We start from the raw sequence: 22,326 nt of genomic DNA, 5'->3' as shown, positions 1-22,326 counted from the left end.
CATTCTCAATACCCCTCACATCCAACCATTCTCAATACCCCTCACATCCAACCATTCTCAATACCCCTCACATCCAACCATTCTCAATACCCCTCACATCTAGCCATTCTCAATACCCCTCACATCCAGCCATTCTCAATACCCCTCACATCCAGCCATTCTCAATACCCCTCACATCCAGCCATTCTCACTACTCCTTCATCAGGTCTCATCTCAACACCCCTCACATCCAGCCATCCTCAATACCCCTCACATCCAGCCATTCTCACTACTCCTTCATCAGGTCTCATCTCAACACCCCTCACATCCAGCCATTCTCAATACCCCTCACATCCAGCCATTCTCAATACCCCTCACATCCAGCCATTCTCAATACCCCTCACATCCAACCATTCTCAATACCCCTCACATCCAACCATTCTCAAAACCCCTCACATCCAACCATTCTCAATACCCCTCACATCCAACCATTCTCAATACCCCTCACATCCAACCATTCTCAATACCCCTCACATCCAACCATTCTCAATACCCCTCACATCCAACCATTCTCAATACCCCTCATCCACATCCATTCAATCATCCAGCCATTCTCAATACCCCTCATCCAACCATTCTCAATACCCCTCACATCCAACCATTCTCAATACCCCTCACATCCAGCCATCCTCAATACCCCTCACATCCAGCCATTCTCACTCATCAGGTCTCATCTCCCCTCACATCCAGCCATCCTCAATACCCCTCACATCCAGGCATCCTCATTACCCCTCACATCCAGCCATCCTCAATACCCTCACATCCAGCCATTCTCAATACCCCTCACATCCAGCCATTCTCATACTCCTTCATCAGGTCTCATCTTCAATACCCTCACATCCAGCCATCTCAATACCCCTCCTCATCCAGCCATTCTCAACACCCTCACATCCAGCCATTCAGGTCTCATCTCTCACCCTCACATCCAGCCATTTCAACCTTCATCCAGCCATTCTCATCTCCTTCATCAGGTCTCATCTCACCCCTCACATCCAGCCATCTCAATATCCAGCCATTCTCACTATCCAGCCATCCTCAATACCCCTCACATCCAGCCATTCTCACTACCCAGCCATTCTCACATCCAGCCATTCTCATCTCAACACCCCTCACATCCACCCCTCACATCCAGCCATTCTCACATCCAGCCATCTCACTACCCCATCAGCCATCTCAATCTTCATCAGGTCTCATCTCAACACCCCTCACATCCAGCCATCTCATCTCATCCAGCCATTTAGCCAATACCCCTCACATCCAGCCATTCTCAATCCACCTCCTCACATCCAGCCATTCTCATACTCACTTCATCAGGTCTCATCTCAATACCCCTCACATCCAGCCATCTCATCCTCACATCCAGCCCCAACACCCCTCACATCCAGCCATTTCAGCTACTCAACTTCATCAGCCATTCAACACATCCAGCCATTCTCACACCCCTCCATCCAGCCATTCTCACTACTCCTTCATCAGGTCTCATCTCAACACCCCTCATCCAGCCATCAACCCCTCATCCAGCCATTCTCACTACCCCTCACATCCAGCCATTCTCACTACTCCTTCATCAGGTCTCATCTCAACACCCCTCACATCCAGCCATTCTCAACACTACCTCATCCAGCTATTCTCACTACTCCTCACATCAGTTCTCATCTCAACACCCCACATCAACCATCCTCACCCCCTCACATCCAGCCATTCTCACTACCCCTCACAGCCATTCTCAGCTATTTCACTCCTTCATCAGGTCTCATCTCAACATCCATCACCATCCTCAATACCCCTCATCCAGCCATTCTCACTACCCCTCACATCCAGCCATTCTCACTACTCCTTCATCAGGTCTCATCTCAATACCCCTCACATCCAGCCATCTCAATACCCCTCATCAGCCATTTAGCCATTCTCAACACCCCTCACATCCAGCCATTCTCACTACTCCTTCATCAGGTCTCATCTCAATACTCCTTCATCAGGTCTCATCTCAACACCCCTCACATCCAGCCATTTAGCTTCTCAACACCCCTCACATCCAGCCATTCTCAACACCCCTCACATCCAGCCATTTAGCTTCTCAACACCCTTCACATCCAGCCATTCTCACTACCCCTCACATCCAGCCATTCTCACTACTCCTCACATCCAGCCATTCTCACTACTCCTTCATCAGGTCTCATCTCAACACCCCTCACATCCAGCCATTCTCACTACCCCTCACATCCAGCCATTCTCACTACCCCTCACATCCAGCCATTCTCAACACCCCTCACATCCAGCCATTTAGCTTCTCAACACCCCTCACATCCAGCCATTCTCAACACCCCTCACATCCAGCCATTTAGCTTCTCAACACCCCTCACATCCAGCCATTCTCACTACCCCTCACATCCAGCCATTCTCACTACTCCTCACATCCAGCCATTCTCACTACTCCTTCATCAGGTCTCATCTCAACACCCCTCACATCCAACCATCCTCAATACCCCTCACACCCAGCCATTCTCAACACCCCTCACATCCAGCCATTCTCACTACTCCTTCATCAGGTCTCATCTCAACACCCCTCACATCCAGCCATTTAGCTTCTCAACACCCCTCACATCCAGCCATTCTCACTACCCCTCACATCCAGCATTCTCACTACCCCTCACATCCAGCCATTCTCAACACCCCTCACATCCAGCCATTTAGCTTCTCAACACCCCTCACATCCAGCCATTCTCACTACCCCTCACATCCAGCATTCTCACTACCCCTCACATCCAGCCATTCTCAATACCCCTCACATCCAGCCATTCTCAATACCCCTCACATCCAACCATTCTCAATACCCCTCACATCCAACCATTCTCAATACCCCTCACATCCAGCCATCCTCAATACCCCTCACATCCAGCCATTCTCACTCCTCCTTCATCAGGTCTCATCTCAATACCCCTCACATCCAGCCATCCTCAATACCCCTCACATCCAGCCATCCTCAATACCCCTCACATCCAGCCATCCTCAATACCCCTCACATCCAGCCATTCTCAATACCCCTCACATCCAGCCATTCTCACTACTCCTTCATCAGGTCTCATCTCAATACCCCTCACATCCAGCCATCCTCAATACCCCTCACATCCAGCCATTCTCACTACTCCTTCATCAGGTCTCATCTCAATACCCCTCACATCCAGCCATCCTCAATACCCCTCGCATCCAGCCATTCTCAACACCCCTCACATCCAGCCATTCTCACTACTCCTTCATCAGGTCTCATCTCAACACCCCTCACATCCAACCATCCTCAATACCCCTCACATCCAGCCATTCTCACTACCCCTCACATCCAGCCATTCTCACTACTCCTTCATCAGGTCTCATCTCAATACCCCTCACATCCAACCATCCTCAATACCCCTCACATCCAGCCATTCTCACTACCCCTCACATCCAGCCATTCTCACTACTCCTTCATCAGGTCTCATCTCAATACCCCTCACATCCAGCCATCCTCAATACCCCTCACATCCAGCCATTCTCAACACCCCTCACATCCAGCCATTCTCACTACTCCTTCATCAGGTCTCATCTCAACACCCCTCACATCCAACCATCCTCAATACCCCTCACATCCAGCCATTCTCACTACCCCTCACATCCAGCCATTCTCACTACTCCTTCATCAGGTCTCATCTCAATACCCCTCACATCCAGCCATCCTCAATACCCCTCACATCCAACCATTCTCAATACCCCTCACATCCAACCATTCTCAATACCCCTCACATCCAACCATTCTCAATACCCCTCACATCCAACCATTCTCAATACCCCTCACATCCAGCCATTCTCAATACCCCTCACATCCAGCCATTCTCAATACCCCTCACATCCAGCCATTCTCAATACCCCTCACATCCAGCCATCCTCAATACCCCTCACATCCAGCCATTCTCAATACCCCTCACATCCAGCCATCCTCAATACCCCTCACATCCAGCCATTCTCACTCCTCCTTCATCAGGTCTCATCTCAACACCCCTCACATCCAACCATCCTCAATACCCCTCACATCCAGCCATTCTCAATACCCCTCACATCCAGCCATTCTCACTACTCCTTCATCAGGTCTCATCTCAATACCCCTCACATCCAACCATCCTCAATACCCCTCACATCCAGCCATTCTCAATACCCCTCACATCCAGCCATTCTCACTACTCCTTCATCAGGTCTCATCTCAATACCCCTCACATCCAGCCATCCTCAATACCCCTCGCATCCAGCCATTCTCAACACCCCTCACATCCAGCCATTCTCAATACCCCTCACATCCAGCCATTCTCACTACTCCTTCATCAGGTCTCATCTCAATACCCCTCACATCCAGCCATCCTCAATACCCCTCACATCCAGCCATCCTCACTACTCCTTCATCAGGTCTCATCTCACTACTCCTTCATCAGGTCTCATCTCAATACCCCTCACATCCAGCCATTCTCACTACTCCTTCATCAGGTCTCATCTCACTACTCCTTCATCAGGTCTCATCTCAATACCCCTCACATCCAGCCATTCTCAACACCCCTCACATCCAGCCATTCTCACTACTCCTTCATCAGGTCTCATCTCAATACCCCTCACATCCAGCCATTCTCACTACTCCTTCATCAGGTCTCATCTCAATACCCCTCACATCCAGCCATTCTCACTACTCCTTCATCAGGTCTCATCTCAACACCCCTCACATCCAACCATCCTCAATACCCCTCACATCCAGCCATTCTCACTACCCCTCACATCCAGCCATTCTCACTACTCCTTCATCAGGTCTCATCTCAATACTCCTTCATCAGGTCTCATCTCAACACCCCTCACATCCAACCATCCTCAATACCCCTCACACCCAGCCATTCTCAACACCCCTCACATCCAGCCATTCTCACTACTCCTTCATCAGGTCTCATCTCAACACCCCTCACATCCAGCCATTTAGCTTCTCAACACCCCTCACATCCAGCCATTCTCACTACCCCTCACATCCAGCCATTCTCACTACCCCTCACATCCAGCCATTCTCAACACCCCTCACATCCAGCCATTTAGCTTCTCAACACCCCTCACATCCAGCCATTCTCAACACCCCTCACATCCAGCCATTTAGCTTCTCAACACCCCTCACATCCAGCCATTCTCACTACCCCTCACATCCAGCCATTCTCACTACTCCTCACATCCAGCCATTCTCACTACCCCTCACATCCAGCCATTCTCACCTTTCCCTCACATCCAGCCATTCTCACCTTTCCCTCACATCCAGCCATTCTCAACACCCCTCACATCCAGCCATTTAGCTTCTCAACACCCCTCACATCCAGGTATTCTCACTACCCCTCACATCCAGCCATTCTCACTACTCCTCACATCCAGCCATTCTCAACACCCCTCACATCCAGCCATTTAGCTTCTCAACACCCCTCACATCCAGCCATTCTCAACACCCCTCACATCCAGCCATTTAGCTTCTCAACACCCCTCACATCCAGCCATTCTCAACACCCCTCACATCCAGCCATTTAGCTTCTCAACACCCCTCACATCCAGCCATTCTCACTACCCCTCACATCCAGCCATTCTCACTACTCCTCACATCCAGCCATTCTCACTACCCCTCACATCCAGCCATTCTCACTACCCCTCACATCCAGCCATTCTCACCTTTCCCTCACATCCAGCCATTCTCAACACCCCTCACATCCAGCCATTTAGCTTCTCAACACCCCTCACATCCAGCCATTCTCACTACTCCTCACATCCAGCCATTCTCACATCCAGCCATTCTCAACACGCCTCACATCCAGCCATTCTCACATCCAACCATTCTGGAGCTTCTTCAGCTTGTCATAGGTCATTTAGCTTTAGGTGGTGGGAGATGATGAAGCATAGACATGTACTTGACCCAGGACTGTCTCTGTCAGTCATACAGTGCCTTGCGAAAGTATTCGGCCCCCTTGAACTTTGTGACCTTTTGCCACATTTCAGGCTTCAAACATAAAGATATAAAACTATATATTTTTGTGAAGAATCAACAACAAGTGGGACACAATCATGAAGTGGAATGACATTTATTGGATATTTCAAACTTTTTTTACAAATCAAAAACTGAACAATTGGGCATGCAAAATTATTCAGCCCCCTTAAGTTAATACTTTGTAGCGCCACCTTTTGCTGCGATTACAGCTGTAAGTCGCTTGGGGTATGTCTCTATCAGTTTTGCACATCGAGAGACTGACATTTTTTCCCATTCCTCCTTGCAAAACAGCTCGAGCTTAGTGAGGTTGGATGGAGAGCATTTGTGAACAGCAGTTTTCAGTTCTTTCCACAGATTCTCGATTGGATCGAGGTCTGGACTTTGACTTGGCCATTCTAACACCTGGATATGTTTATTTTTGAACCATTCCATTGTAGATTTTGCTTTATGTTTTGGATCATTGTCTTGTTGGAAGACAAATCTCCGTCCCAGTCTCAGGTCTTTTGCAGACTCCATCAGGTTTTCTTCCAGAATGGTCCTGTATTTGGCTCCATCCATCTTCCCATCAATTTTAACCATCTTCCCTGTCCCTGCTGAAGAAAAGCAGGCCCAAACCATGATGCTGCCACCACCATATTTGACAGTGGGGATGATGTGTTCAGGGTGATGAGCTGTGTTGCTTTTACGCCAAACATAACGTTTTGCATTGTTGCCAAAAAGTTCAATTTTGGTTTCATCTGACCAGAGCACCTTCTTCCACATGTTTGGTGTGTCTCCCAGGTGGCTTGTGGCAAACTTTAAACTACACTTTTTATGGATATCTTTAAGAAATGGCTTTCTTCTTGCCACTCTTCCATAAAGGCCAGATTTGTGCAATATACGACTGATTGTTGTCCTATGGACAGAGTCTCCCACCTCAGCTGTAGATCTCTGCAGTTCATCCAGAGTGATCATGGGCCTCTTGGCTGCATCTCTGATCAGTCTTCTCCTTGTATGAGCTGAAAGTTTAGAGGGACGGCCAGGTCTTGGTAGATTTGCAGTGGTCTGATACTCCTTCCATTTCAATATTATCGCTTGCACAGTGCTCCTTGGGATGTTTAAAGCTTGGGAAACCTTTTGTATCCAAATCCGGCTTTAAACTTCTTCACAACAGTATCTCGGACCTGCCTGGTGTGTTCCTTGTTCTTCATGATGCTCTCTGCGCTTTTAACGGACCTCTGAGACTATCACAGTGCAGGTGCATTTATACGGAGACTTGATTACATACAGGAGGATTGTATTTATCATCATTAGTCATTTAGGTCAACATTGGATCATTCAGAGATCCTCACTGAACTTCTGGAGAGAGTTTGCTGCACTGAAAGTAAAGGGGCTGAATAATTTTGCACGCCCAATTTTTCAGTTTTTGATTTGTTAAAAAGTTTGAAATATCCAATAAATGTCGTTCCAGTTCATGATTGTGTCCCACTTGTTGTTGATTCTTCACAAAAAAATACAGTTTTATATTTTTATGTGTGAAGCCTGAAATGTGGCAAAAGGTTGCAAAGTTCAAGGGGGCCGAATACTTTCGCAAGGCACTGTAGATACTTCACCAGGACATGTACTGTACTTGACCCAGGACTTTCTCTGTCTGTCATAGATACTTCAACAGGACATGTACTGTATCTGACCCAGGACTGTCTCTGTCATAGATACTTCACCAGGACATGTACTGTATCTGACCCAGGACTGTCTCTGTCGTAGATACTTCACCAGGACATGTACTGTACTTGACCCAGGACTGTCTCTGTCATAGATACTTCACCAGGACATGTACTGTACTTGACCCAGGACTGTCTCTGTCATAGATACTTCACCAGGACATGTACTGTACTTGACCAAGGACTGTCTCTGTCATAGATACTTCACCAGGACATTTACTGTACTTGACCCAGGACTGTCTCTGTCATAGATACTTCACCAGGACATGTACTGTACTTGACCCAGGACTGTCTCTGTCATAGATACTTCACCAGGACATTTACTGTACTTGACCCAGGACTGTCTCTGTCATAGATACTTCACCAGGACTATCTACCAGTTCCAGTTCCAGAAGGCTCTCTGTGAGGCAGCTGGCCACTCTGGACCCTTATTCAAGTGTGACATCACCAACTCTACAGCAGCCGGGGACAAGCTCAGGTGCTCCTACCAAATCTGTTTGTTGTTGCGTCTGTCATGTCTACTTCTAAGAATGCTGAATGGCCAATGAACAAGTAAACAAACTAACAACCACATCTCATTTTACAGGACGATGCTGGAGTTCGGGAGGTCAAAGTCGTGGACCAGAGCCCTGAAGACGATTTCAGGAAATGCCAAGATGGACTCCGCCCCTCTCTTGGACTACTTCGAGGACCTCCATGTTTGGCTCATAGACGAAAACAAGAAGAACAACAGGAAGCCAGGATGGAGAGCAGCTGAGGACCCATGTGAGTACCTATAGAGTAGTGTCCCTATCCATACTAGGGCACTATCTAGTGTGCATAGCCAATATATCGCTTCACACAAAGTAGTACAAAAGTACAGTGGACCCATGTGAGTCCAGATTCTGTATCTAGTTCACTATCCAGTATGCATAGTAAATACATCACTCCATACTATGTTCTGTGCCATTTTAGATGTAGTTAAAAGTGATATATTCTATAAATAATGCATATTTCCTATCTGTTCAACAGTCTCAGAGAATGCCTTTAAAGTGAGGTTGAGTCTGAAAGCAGCGATGGGTGACAAGGCAGTGAGTACACTAAGCTGAACTTGGTTGTAAAACAGCTCCACTACCTTTTCGTTTGGACGATCTCTTCATATAATCCAGTTGAACTGACTTGAATGGTTTCTCTTCCAGTACATGTGGAACGCCAATGAGATGTACCTGTTCAAAGCCAACATGGCCTACGCCATGAGACAGTATTACCTTGAGGTCAACAAGACTGCAGCTCTTTTCACGTAAGTGTTTCACAATAAAAGTCCACCTAGACGTCACTCACTCTCAGCTTTGCTTCTCTTTATGTCAGTCACTCCCATCACATTCCAGAATGAAAATGTATATATATTGTATCAATATTATTTATGAGAATCTTCTTGTGACATCACATCATTTTATTATCTTTGTTCCAGGACAGAGAACATCCACACCTACAAGGAGACAGCCAGAATCTCTTTCTACTTTGTGGTGACTGACCCTGCCAACTCTGCCGTGGTCATTCCCAAAGCTGAGGTAGAGGCTGCTATCAGGTAAAGGAGTCAACCCTTGAACGTGAGCTGATTACACATGCTAAAACAAACCTTGCCCGATCATATCTGCCAAACTGAGTGAGCGACACCACAAGACTGTCTGAAACACAGTAATAACACTTTGTGTAACATTCTTGATGTGGTTTCTGAAACTACAGCCATAAACAAAGTTGCATCTTCCCACCAGCATTCAGTAAATCCTCTTATGGATGTTTTATTCCAGTATTTGTACATTAAACATTACCCATAACCCCATGACTCAAGCCATCGTTCATCTCACTAGGATGTCCAGAGGTCGAATCAATGACGCATTCAAACTGGACGATAAAACTCTGGAGTTCGAGGGTCTCCTAGCAACGCTGGCCCCGCCCGTGGAGCAGCCGGTCACCGTCTGGCTGGTGGTGTTTGGGGTGGTCATGGGACTGGTGGTCTGCATGGGCTGTTACCTCATCATCTCTGGTTTCAGAGACAGGAAGAAGTGAGTCTGGGCCGTATTCATAACAGGGTTGATCATCTCTGGTTTCAGAGACAGGAAGAAGTGAGTCTGGGCCGTATTCATAACAGGGTTGATCATCTCTGGTTTCAGAGACAGGAAGAAGTGTCTGGGCTGTATTCATAACAGGGTTGATCATCTCTGGTTTCAGAGACAGGAAGAAGTGAGTCTGGGCCGTATTCATAACAGGGTTGATCATCTCTGGTTTCAGAGACAGGAAGAAGTGAGTCTGGGCCGTATTCATAACAGGGTTGCAAAGACAGGAAGAAGTGAGTCTTCCAATTCATAACAGGGTTGATCATTCTGGAAAAAGAAGTGTCTGGGCTGTAGGGTTGAAATCTTGGTTTCAGGCAAAGTGAGTACCAGGATTTTGCAACCCTATTCATAAATAAAGCATACCAGAATAAGAGTGCTGATCTAGGATCAGGTCCTCCCTGTCCATGTAATCATATATTCATTATGATCTAAAAGGCAAACCTGATCCTAGGTCAGCGCCAACTGTGAGATGCTTTATGTTGTTTTAAGGAATGAAAAGAGTAGAGGTTCAAATACAGTTTGAACCAAACTTAATCCTAAACTCAAATCCTGCTATCTAGTCGACCTAAAACTTCAAGTATTTGACATGTATTCGACCCAGGTCTGGAAGAGACTAATTCATTACTACATGTTTAATTAACAACCTCACCATTTGGTCTGGAAGAGACTAATTAATTACTACATGTTTAAATAACAACCTCACCATTTGCAAAATGTTCATTTAAGCAGTTTTTAAAGACACATGACAGTTCTTTCTCTTCTATATCTCCAGGAAATGTGCAGCGAAAGCTGAGGAGAACGCAGAGAACCCCTACGGCGTGACCAACAAAACATTTGAGAGGGAAGAGGATGAACAGACAGGGTTCTGAGTCGCTGATTGTCAGTGTGAAAGTTTGACAGACGACTTGACAGATCTGAAAACCCCCTACAACAACAACAACAACTATTTCAAGAAGACCACATTCGAAGTTGGATCATTCGTTTAAATTATGTATAAATTCAAGACATTTGTAGAGTTTTAGAATATATTTTTATTCTAAATAAAAAAAAGACTTAAGTCACAGAAAAATATAAAAAGCATTACTCATCTGACTAAACGATCAATAACTGACAAATACACAAATAATTAGCATTTGTTTGTATGATACATAGCTACTTCTCTCTGCAATAGCAGAATAAACAGGCCACTGCTGCATTACACACACACACACACACACACACACACACACACACACACACACACACACACACACACACACACACACACACACACACACACACACACACACACACACACACACACACACACACACATTGTAATATCAGTACACATCCATTCTTTTCCTGGGCTCTGTTTCTTTACATTCAATGAATCAACAGTATATTTATGGTAGCCAGTATAGCCCACTCAGCAATCATCATTGTTTTCCAGGGACTCATGGGATCAATACAAAATGAGATGGTATAAAATGGTGGTACAAAATGGTGGTACAAAATGGTGGTACAAAATGGTGGTATAAAATGGTGGTACAAAATGGTGGCACAAAATGGTGGTATAAAATGGTGGTACAAAATGGGGGTATAAAATACACTATAGAAACTACATAGAGAAACATAACATGCAGAAATAAACCCTCTTCATCATTTATGGATGACAAAGAAGAATGACTGGTCCCCAGTCATCCCCTGGGGTTTCCCCAACACTACTTTGGTCTTGTTAGAAGTGTGGATGAACCAGCCCTGGCAGTAGGCGGACTCAAACCGGCGTTGTTTGCTCATTTCAGCCTTCATGTAGAAGACAAACGCCTGGATCTCCTCATCATCCTTCCTGATGCTTTTCAGTCTGTGTTTGTCACAAGTCTGAAAGGATATGTACAGGTTAAAAGATATTATTATTATTCAACAATTCCTTTTTGGTCCTTGTGCATATCTACCTAAATCTGCTTTTAAAGCCTGAATGGACCTGTGCAGTATTGGGAACACTATTCACTACTCAAATTCAACATGAACATGGAATAACTATAACACAACAGGGAATAACAATAACACAACATGGAACAACAATAACATGGAACAACAATAACACAACAGGGAATAACAATAACAGGGAATAACAATAACAGGGAATAACACAACATGGAATAACAATATCACAACATGGAACAACAATAACACAACATGGAATAACAATAACATGGAACAACAATAACACAACAGGGAATAACAATAACAGGGAATAACAATAACAGGGAATAACAATAACAGGGAACAACAATAACACAACAGGGAATAACAATAACAGGGAATAACAATAACAGGGAATAACAATAACAGGGAACAACAATAACACAACATGGAACAACAATATCACAACATGGAACAACAATAACACAACATGGAATAACAATAACATGGAATAACAATAACACAACAGGGAATAACAATAACAGGGAACAACAATAACAGGGAATAACACAACATGGAACAACAATAACATGGAACAACAATAACACAACAGGGAATAACAATAACAGGGAATAACAATAACAGGGAATAACACAACATGGAATAACAATATCACAACATGGAACAACAATAACACAACATGGAATAACAATAACATGGAACAACAATAACACAACAGGGAATAACAATAACAGGGAATAACAATAACAGGGAATAACAATAACAGGGAACAACAATAACACAACAGGGAATAACAATAACAGGGAATAACAATAACAGGGAATAACAATAACAGGGAACAACAATAACACAACATGGAACAACAATAACAATAACAGGGAACAACAATAACACAACATGGAACAACAATAACAATAACAGGGAACAACAATAACACAACATGGAACAACAATAACAATAACAGGGAATAACAATAACACAACAGGGAATAACAATAACACAACAGGGAATAACAATAACACAACATGGAACAACAATAACAACATGGAATAACAATAACACAACAGGGAATAACAATAACACAACAAGGAACAACAATAACAACAACAGGGAATAACAATAACACAACAGGGAATAACAATAACACAACAGGGAATAACAATAACACAACATGGAATAACAATAACACAACATGGAATAACAATAACAGGGAATAACAATAACACAACATGGAATAACAATAACACAACAGGGAACAACAATAACAATAACAGGAAACAACAATAACACAACATGGAACAACAATAACAATAACAGGGAACAACAATAACACAACATGGAACAACAATAACAATAACAGGGAATAACAATAACACAACAGGGAATAAGAATAACACAACATGGAACAACAATAACAACATGGAATAACAATAACACAACAGGGAATAACAATAACACAACATGGAATAACAATAACACAACATGGAATAACACAACAGGGAATAACAATAACACAACAGGGAATAACAATAACACAACATGGAATAACAATAACACAACAGGGAATAAGAATAACATGGTATGACCATATTAAAACAATTCCATGTTAGTTTAGTAGATCCTGGACTAAATGGTGTGTTAAGTTAAACCCAGCAATGATCCTGGATAAAGTAAGGTCCATCTGGGTGAGAACTCAAGGTAATACATGTCAGATTATGAGTTTAACAAGTATTACTATGTATTTTGGGTACTCAACCCGGGTAAATATCCCTTTATTATACTGTTTAGAAATTATTTTATGACCTGAACCTAAATACATGCAAATTATGTGAATTTCAAATTGCAAATATACCTGAAGCGCTCACCAACAATATAGTGCCATCTGTAGGTCTCATTGAACTGAAATAGTGAAAATACACCTGAAGATCTCGCCAAACTTGTAAAAAAATATGTATATATTTTTAATCTGTTAAAAAAACATGGGAGCCTCTTAATTGTAAAGAGCAGGCTGTTGAGACTGAAGACAAATGGTCTCTGGACTACCAAGTAGCTCAGAGTTGTAGGAGTTCTCTCAAGATGAGTAAATGGAGTACTTTCCTAAATCAGTTCACAGACACCATCTGGCCAAAGGGTGAAGGAAGCGAAACTGCTGTCAGGGGACATGTAGTAAAATGTGCTAGGCTAAACCCCGCAACTCTCCTACCAATCCCAACGACACCATCCATCACTGCTGTCTAGACGTGATGGTGACATCGTCACTGCCAACCAGGACTTGAGTGACGTGCCTTTTAAATGCTGACTTAGTGTCATATTCAGATGGGTCATCCTACCTGGACTAAATGGGAAATAGATGGGCGGGGCCCGCTGTAGTCACAGACCACACATGGCTAGGGTCTGCTCCGTTACATCCTGGTACCTCAGCACAGTTGGCAGAGGGGACGGCGCTGACACACGCGTTGATGCTGACAGAGGGATGGCGCCTCGATCACACCATCAGCGTTATTACACAAAAAGGTACGCAGCATCATCTGGATGTGTGTGCAACAACAGTTCAACATTCACCTTCTGCTACCACTTCTGTCAAGTCGTCTACACATGCAGTTTTACACCAACATACACCACCACACAGAACGCACTGCAACGCACTGCAGCAAGGCAAACGCAGCGTTCCATCGGAAATTAATGTACTTCTGATGGACCTAAACGTCATGACGTCGTCGGTGTGATCGAGGCGTAAGAAGGTGACAATCTACACTGATTCAAGGTATGTATGTGGTGTTTGCCGGGACTTCAGGAGGTTGTGGAAACGGCGTGGGTTTATGACGTTGTTAAACACGACGGTAGCGGCTATGTTAGGAGCGGCGGCGTTACCCAACACTGGTGTTATTATTAAATGTGCCGCACACTTTTAGGGCCGATTCTGTTACGAAAGGGGATGCCAGTGCTGACATGGCTGCGAAAGCAGCAGCGGCCATGGTTCCTCCTCCCCTCACCCACGGTTCCTCCCCCCCTCACGGGACTCACCTATGGTTCCTCCCCCTCACGGACTCACCCACGGTTCCTCCCCCCCTCACGGGACTCACCTATGGTTCCTCCCCCCCTCACGGGACTCACCTATGGTTCCTCCCCCCCTCACGGGACTCACCCACGGTTCCTCCCCCGCTCACGGGACTCACCCACGGTTCCTCCCCCTCACGGGACTCACCCACGGTTCCTCCCCCCCTCACGGGACTCACCCACGGTCCCCCCTCACGGGACTCACCCACGGTTCCTCCCCCGCTCACGGGACTCACCCACGGTTCCTCCCCCCCTCACGGGACTCACCCATGGTTCCTCCTCCCCTCACGGGACTCACCCATGGTCCCCCCTCACGGGACTCACCAATGGTTCCTCCTCCCCTCACGGGACTCACCCATGGTTCCTCCTCCCCTCACGGGACTCACCCATGGTTCCTCCTCCCCTCACGGGACTCACCCATGGTTCCTCCTCCCCTCACGGGACTCACCCATGGTGACTGTACATACTTCTACTGATGCTGTTAATATGCAAAACCATGCTGATACCGTTGAAAAGTGGTGTTTGATGTCTTCAGGCTGAAAACCCGATGACGACGGCGTCTGGCGCCCCCCAGACGGCCGTACGCCACTCATACTACTTCCCTATCTTGCACACATACGTATAGTATCATGGGACGACACCTGAGTCCAAGGAGAGATGTTAGGAATGTGTAGGAAAGAATGGTATTGTCCCAAATTTGGCCTAATTTGCAAAAACAAAATGGTTAGAAAGATCTGAAACACAACATGAAAACAACCACTCCAGTTACTGGAATGGGAACCAGATCACTACCATGGGAACCAGATCACTACCATGGGAACCAGATCACTACCATGGGAACCAGATCACTACCATGGGAACCAGATCACTACCATGGGAACCAGATCACTACCATGGGAACCAGATCACTACCATGGGAACCCTTTGGAAAGCTTCAAATCAATGTCATCTGTTTACCACCAAGTAAAGGGTCAAAAATATTATTTGTATTAGATACGTTCTCCAAGTGGGTTGAAGTCGCCCCCCACTAGGAGGAATGTTGCTACCACCGAAGCGGGGAGTGCCTGGGCACCTGGAAAGTGACCAGGGCCCGGAATTTGTGCCTGATAAAGGCTAGCACACTAGGCTACCTGCCTAGTAGTACTAGTAGTACTAGTACCTGCCTACCTTCCCTAGAACAACATACCTGTTCTGTATATTCCCACTATCCTTAAAGAACTCGCTGAGTTGCATGAATTGACTGAGTCTGCCGTGCCCATATCATCCAGTTGAAGGCCATTATACATTCCTCTGTAAATGTCAAGGTGAAAGCTGCAATTCGTTCCTTTAGCAGTGAAAGGGGGACTGGTGAACAGACTGACCTCTGGTAAACAACAATACTGTATGTGGGACACAATCTGGTCCTGGGATGACTCACTGTTGGTGAATGTCTGTAAACTGACTGTAGTTCTGCTCCGTACCTTTCATATGAGTTATGACCCGATGTCTGTGCGGTACAGAGGGCAGGTGCCCTGGCAGGTGCCCTGGGAAAGGTGCTCTGGGAAAAGTGCCCCCATTGACGATGTAGGGAGTGACGTCTCGGTCCCTTGTACCACTACAATAAGGAGCCAGAGGACTGTAGCTCGCCTGAAATACCTAACCGCAATGTCTATTAGAGGACCTTGAACCACCTGACCCCAATGTCTATTAGAGGGCCTTGAACCACCTGACCCCAATGTCTATTAGAGGGCCTTGAACCACCTGACCCCAATGTCTATTAGAGGGCCTTGAACCACCTGACCCCAATGTCTATTAGAGGGCCTTGAACCACCTGACCGTAATGTCTATTAGAGGGCCTTGAACCACCTGACCGCAATGTCTATTAGAGGGCCTTGAACCACCTGACCCCAATGTCTATTAGAGGGCCTTGAACCACCTGACCCCAATGTCTATTAGAGGGCCTTGAACCACCTGACCCCAATGTCTATTAGAGGGCCTTGAACCACCTGACCCCGCTATTGACACCTTTTTGAGTCCATGTCCCGACAAATTGAGGCTGTTCTGAGGGCAAAAGGGGGGACTGGGGGTGCAACTCAGTATTAGAAAGGTGTTCGGTATAGTCAGTGTATAGTCAGGGTATAGTCAGGGTATAGTCAGTGTATAGTCAGGGTATAGTCAGGGTATAGTCAGTGTATAGTCAGTGTATAGTCAGTGTATAGTCAGGGTATAGTCAGGGTATAGTCGGGGTATAGTCAGTGTATAGTCAGTGTATAGTCAGTGTATAGTCAGGGTATAGTCGGGGTATAGTCGGGGTATAGTCGGGGTATAGTCAGTGTATAGTCAGTGTATAGTCAGTGTATAGTCAGGGTATAGTCAGGGTATAGTCAGGGTATAGTCAGTGTATAGTCAGGGTATAGTCAGGGTATAGTCAGGGTATAGTCAGGGTATAGTCAGGGTATAGTCAGTGTATAGTCAGGGTATAGTCAGGGTATAGTCAGGGTATAGTCAGGGTATAGTCAGGGTATAGTCAGGGTATAGTCAGTGTATAGTCAGTGTATAGTCAGGGTATAGTCAGGGTATAGTCAGGGTGTAGTCAGTGTATAGTCAGTGTATAGTCAGTGTATAGTCAGGGTATAGTCAGTGTATAGTCAGGGTATAGTCAGGGTATAGTCAGGATATAGTCAGGATATAGTCAGTGTATAGTCAGTGTATAGTCAGTGTATAGTCAGGGTATAGTCAGGGTATAGTCAGTGTATAGTCAGTGTATAGTCAGTGTATAGTCAGGGTATAGTCAGGGTATAGTCAGGGTATAGTCAGTGTATAGTCAGTGTATAGTCAGGGTATAGTCAGGGTATAGTCAGTGTATAGTCAGGGTATAGTCAGTGTATAGTCAGTGTATAGTCAGGGTATAGTCAGGGTATAGTCAGTGTATAGTCAGTGTATAGTCAGGGTATAGTCAGGGTATAGTCAGGGTATAGTCAGGGTATAGTCAGTGTATAGTCAGGGTATAGTCAGTGTATAGTCAGGGTATAGTCAGGGTATAGTCAGGGTATAGTCAGTGTATAGTCAGGGTATAGTCAGTGTATAGTCAGGGTATAGTCAGGGTATAGTCAGGGTATAGTCAGTGTATAGTCAGTGTATAGTCAGTGTATAGTCAGGGTATAGTCAGGGTATAGTCAGTGTATAGTCAGTGTATAGTCAGGGTATAGTCAGTGTATAGTCAGTGTATAGTCAGTGTATAGTCAGTGTATAGTCAGTGTATAGTCAGTGTATAGTCAGTGTATAGTCAGGGTATAGTCAGGGTATAGTCAGGGTATAGTCAGTGTATAGTCAGGGTATAGTCAGTGTATAGTCAGGGTATAGTCAGGGTATAGTCAGGGTATAGTCAGGGTATAGTCAGTGTATAGTCAGGGTATAGTCAGGGTATAGTCAGGGTATAGTCAGTGTATAGTCAGGGTATAGTCAGTGTATAGTCAGTGTATAGTCAGGGTATAGTCAGGGTATAGTCAGTGTATAGTCAGTGTATAGTCAGGGTATAGTCAGGGTATAGTCAGTGTATAGTCAGTGTATAGTCAGTGTATAGTCAGGGTATAGTCAGGGTATAGTCAGTGTATAGTCAGGTATAGTCAGTGTATAGTCAGTGTATAGTCAGTGTATAGTCAGTGTATAGTCAGTGTATAGTCAGTGTATAGTCAGTGTATAGTCAGGGTATAGTCAGTGTATAGTCAGGGTATAGTCAGTGTATAGTCAGGGTATAGTCAGTGTATAGTCAGGGTATAGTCAGGGTATAGTCAGGGTATAGTCAGGGTATAGTCAGGGTATAGTCAGGGTATAGTCAGTGTATAGTCAGGGTATAGTCAGTGTATAGTCAGGGTATAGTCAGTGTATAGTCAGGGTATAGTCAGTGTATAGTCAGGGTATAGTCAGGATATAGTCAGGGTATAGTCAGGGTATAGTCAGGATATAGTCAGTCTATAGTCAGTGTATAGTCAGTGTATAGTCAGGGTATAGTCAGGGTATAGTCAGGGTATAGTCAGGGTATAGTCAGGATATAGTCAGTCTATAGTCAGTGTATAGTCAGTGTATAGTCGGGGTATAGTCAGGGTATAGTCAGTCTATAGTCAGTGTATAGTCAGTGTATAGTCGGGGTATAGTCAGGGTATAGTCAGTGTATAGTCAGTGTATAGTCAGTGTATGCTGTGACCTTGTGAGGAGTTATTTGTGTATCTGTAGAAATATCCTCTCTTTAGAGAAGTAGTATTGAGAGTCTGTTGTACTGTTTTGGTGCACACGCTCCCTCCTTGCTGCCCTGCAATAAATATAGTATGAGAACCCAACTTGATACTCTCCTTTTGTAGTTTCGTTTGTCAGGGCCTTGCTAACATTAGTCTGAGCAGCAGAAAGCAGAAGGGTATGTGCTCACCCCAACACAGAGAGAGACTCGCTCTCCGTCCTTAACACACTTGAGGAAACAGTTAGAGCTGGTGAAGTTGAGCACCACAGGGACGCCCCGAAACTCTCCGTCCACACAGTCAGACTTGTAGTGATAGATGGTGATCTTCTCTGGAATAAATCAATCAATAAACAAATCAGTTATTACTATAGTAACGAAAAACATTGGGCTAAAGTTAACATTCGCAGTCTGTAGTCCAGACTGTCCATCATCAAGTTAATATTTGTACACTAATTGCCGTGGCAACGTTTAATAAACAGTTGTATAATTGTTATTATGATAAAAGAACATGAAAATCGACGACATAATACAAAAACACATTATTCTACAACAAACCTGGAGTTGCTGACAAACTAGGAAAACTCCACATCTTATGTGTGAGTCTACGCCGAAGGTACGTGCGACATAAATAGTTTTCAATAAAGAGGTTGTCCACCTGTTGTACTTTTTCCAAGTTGCCCATTCCACGTGACACTGAACACAAAGAGAGAGAAACAAACAGACAAAACGGGCATCAGAAAATACAATGAAGAAGATGAGGAAGCACACCTCAACAAGCTCTTCGTTTGGATGATGTCATTGTTTGGGACCCATGGAAGAGCATTGGTGAAGCAGCACAAGTGAAATAATCCCATGGTGCTGAGAGTGGAGGAGATGTGGAAGGGATCCAGTCTAGTTTATAACTATGTGGATGGGATCCAGTCTAGTTTATAACTATGTGGAGGAGATGTGGAAGGGATCCAGTCTAGTTTATAACTATGTGGAGGAGATGTGGAAATGATCCAGTCTAGTTTATAACTATGTGGAGGAGAAGTGGAAGGGATCCAGTCTAGTTTATAACTATGTGGAGGAGATGTGGAAGGGATCCAGTCTAGTTTATAACTATGTGGAGGAGATGTGGAAGGGATCCAGTCTAGTTTATAACTATGTGGAGGAGATGTGGAAGGGATCCAGTCTAGTTTATAACTATGTGGAGGAGATGTGGAAGGGATCCAGTCTAGTTTATAACTATGTGGAGGAGATGTGGAAGGGATCCAGTCTAGTTTATAACTATGTGGAGGAGATGTGGAAGGGATCCAGTCTAGTTTATAACTATGTGGAGGAGATGTGGAAGGGATCCAGTCTAGTTTATAACTATGTGGAGGAGATGTGGAAGGGATCCAGTCTAGTTTATAACTATGTGGAGGAGATGTGGAAGGGATCCAGTCTAGTTTATAACTATGTGGAGGAGATGTGGAAGGGATCCAGTCTAGTTTATAACTATGTGGAGGAGATGTGGAAGGGATCCAGTCTAGTTTATAACTATGTGGAGGAGATGTGGAAGGGATCCAGTCTAGTTTATAACTATGTGGAGGAGATGTGGAAGGGATCCAGTCTAGTTTATAACTATGTGGATGAGATGTGGAAGGGATCCAGTCTAGTTTATAACTATGTGGATGAGATGTGGAAGGGATCCAGTCTAGTTTATAACTATGTGGAGGAGATGTGGAAGGGATCCAGTCTAGTTTATAATTATGTGGAGGAGATGTGGAAGGGATCCAGTCTAGTTTATAACTATGTGGAGGAGATGTGGAAGGGATCCAGTCTAGTTTATAACTATGTGGAGGAGATGTGGAAGGGATCCAGTCTAGTTTATAACTATGGAGGAGATGTGGAAGGGATCCAGTCTAGTTTATAACTATGTGGATGGGATCCAGTCAAGTTTATAACTATGTGGAGGAGATGTGGAAGGGATCCAGTCTAGTTTATAACTATGGAGGAGATGTGGAAGGGATCCAGTCTAGTTTATAATTATGTGGAGGAGATGTGGAAGGGATCCAGTCTAGTTTATAACTATGTGGAGGAGATGTGGAAGGGATCCAGTCTAGTTTATAACTATGGAGGAGATGTGGAAGGGATCCAGTCTAGTTTATAACTATGTGGATGGGATCCAGTCTAGTTTATAACTATGTGGAGGAGATGTGGAAGGGATCCAGTCTAGTTTATAACTATGGAGGAGATGTGGAAGGGATCCAGTCTAGTTTATAATTATGTGGAGGAGATGTGGAAGGGATCCAGTCTAGTTTATAACTATGTGGATGGGATCCAGTCTAGTTTATAACTATGTGGATGGGATCCAGTCTAGTTTATAACTATGTGGATGGGATCCAGTCTAGTTTATAACTATGTGGATGGGATCCAGTCTAGTTTATAACTATGTGGATGGGATCCAGTCTAGTTTATAACTATGTGGCTGGGATCCAGTCTAGTTTATAACTATGTGGATGGGATCCAGTCTAGTTTATAACTATGTGGATGGGATCCAGTCTAGTTTATAACTATGTGGATGGGATCCAGTCTAGTTTATAACTATGTGGATGGGATCCAGTCTAGTGTATAACTATGTGGATGGGATCCAGTCTAGTTTATAACTATGTGGATGGGATCCAGTCTAGTTTATAACTATGTGGATGGTATCCAGTCTAGTTTATAACTATGTGGATGGGATCCAGTCTAGTTTATAACTATGTGGAGGAGATGTGGAAGGGATCCAGTCTAGTTTATAACTATGTGGAGGAGATGTGATGCCGGTCACAACTTGCAGGCTTGTTTTCGAATTGCTGTGCGTTTTGTTGCCAACCTATTTTGCTACCTGACAACTTTACGGGTTTCACTTTTTAATTACCGTTCATATATTTATTTTTTCCTCAACTTTTTCACTCTGGACGCTTTATCTGGACACGATTCGTCAGGACCTCCAACAGCCGAAGCTAAGTAGTAACATTAACATGATGCCTTCTAATTGCAGCCGCTGTGTTCGCCTTACGGCGAGGATAGCTGTACTGCAAGCCCAGCTTCAGACGCAATCGTTAGGCAAGGGTAATTTCAGTGTAGGAAAGGATGAAACAGCGTCTGTGCCACCAGTAAGTGCAGATAGTAGTATAAATCCCTGGCACAGTCCCCGCAGCCGGACAACTTTCTCACGGTTTCTGGAAGGAAATGCTGTAGGAACGCTCAACCGGTGTCGCTCATTCAGCAGACAGAAACTTTCAACCGGTTTTCCCCATTAAGCAG

General features: G+C 44.8%; 1 protein-coding gene across 1 annotated transcript in view; it reads left to right on the top strand.

Annotated features, from left to right (window-relative positions):
* Window positions 1-10,934, top strand: part of ace2 (angiotensin I converting enzyme 2) — a 48,482-nt gene extending 37,548 nt beyond the window's left edge. The window contains exons 12-18 of the mRNA XM_052500077.1: window positions 8,117-8,239; window positions 8,348-8,526; window positions 8,773-8,831; window positions 8,940-9,040; window positions 9,212-9,328; window positions 9,612-9,806; window positions 10,630-10,934. Of these exons, the coding sequence (XP_052356037.1) occupies window positions 8,117-8,239; window positions 8,348-8,526; window positions 8,773-8,831; window positions 8,940-9,040; window positions 9,212-9,328; window positions 9,612-9,806; window positions 10,630-10,726 (871 nt within the window). The 3' untranslated portion in view covers window positions 10,727-10,934. The remainder of the gene's footprint in view (window positions 1-8,116; window positions 8,240-8,347; window positions 8,527-8,772; window positions 8,832-8,939; window positions 9,041-9,211; window positions 9,329-9,611; window positions 9,807-10,629) is intronic.
* The last annotated feature ends 11,392 nt before the right edge of the window (window positions 10,935-22,326 follow it).

This window comes from Oncorhynchus keta, chromosome 37 (genome assembly GCF_023373465.1).
Source record: "Oncorhynchus keta strain PuntledgeMale-10-30-2019 chromosome 37, Oket_V2, whole genome shotgun sequence".
Classification (NCBI taxonomy): domain Eukaryota; kingdom Metazoa; phylum Chordata; class Actinopteri; order Salmoniformes; family Salmonidae; genus Oncorhynchus; species Oncorhynchus keta.
Note: the sequence above shows the minus strand (reverse complement) of the source record. Positions and strands in the feature narration are given on the sequence as shown.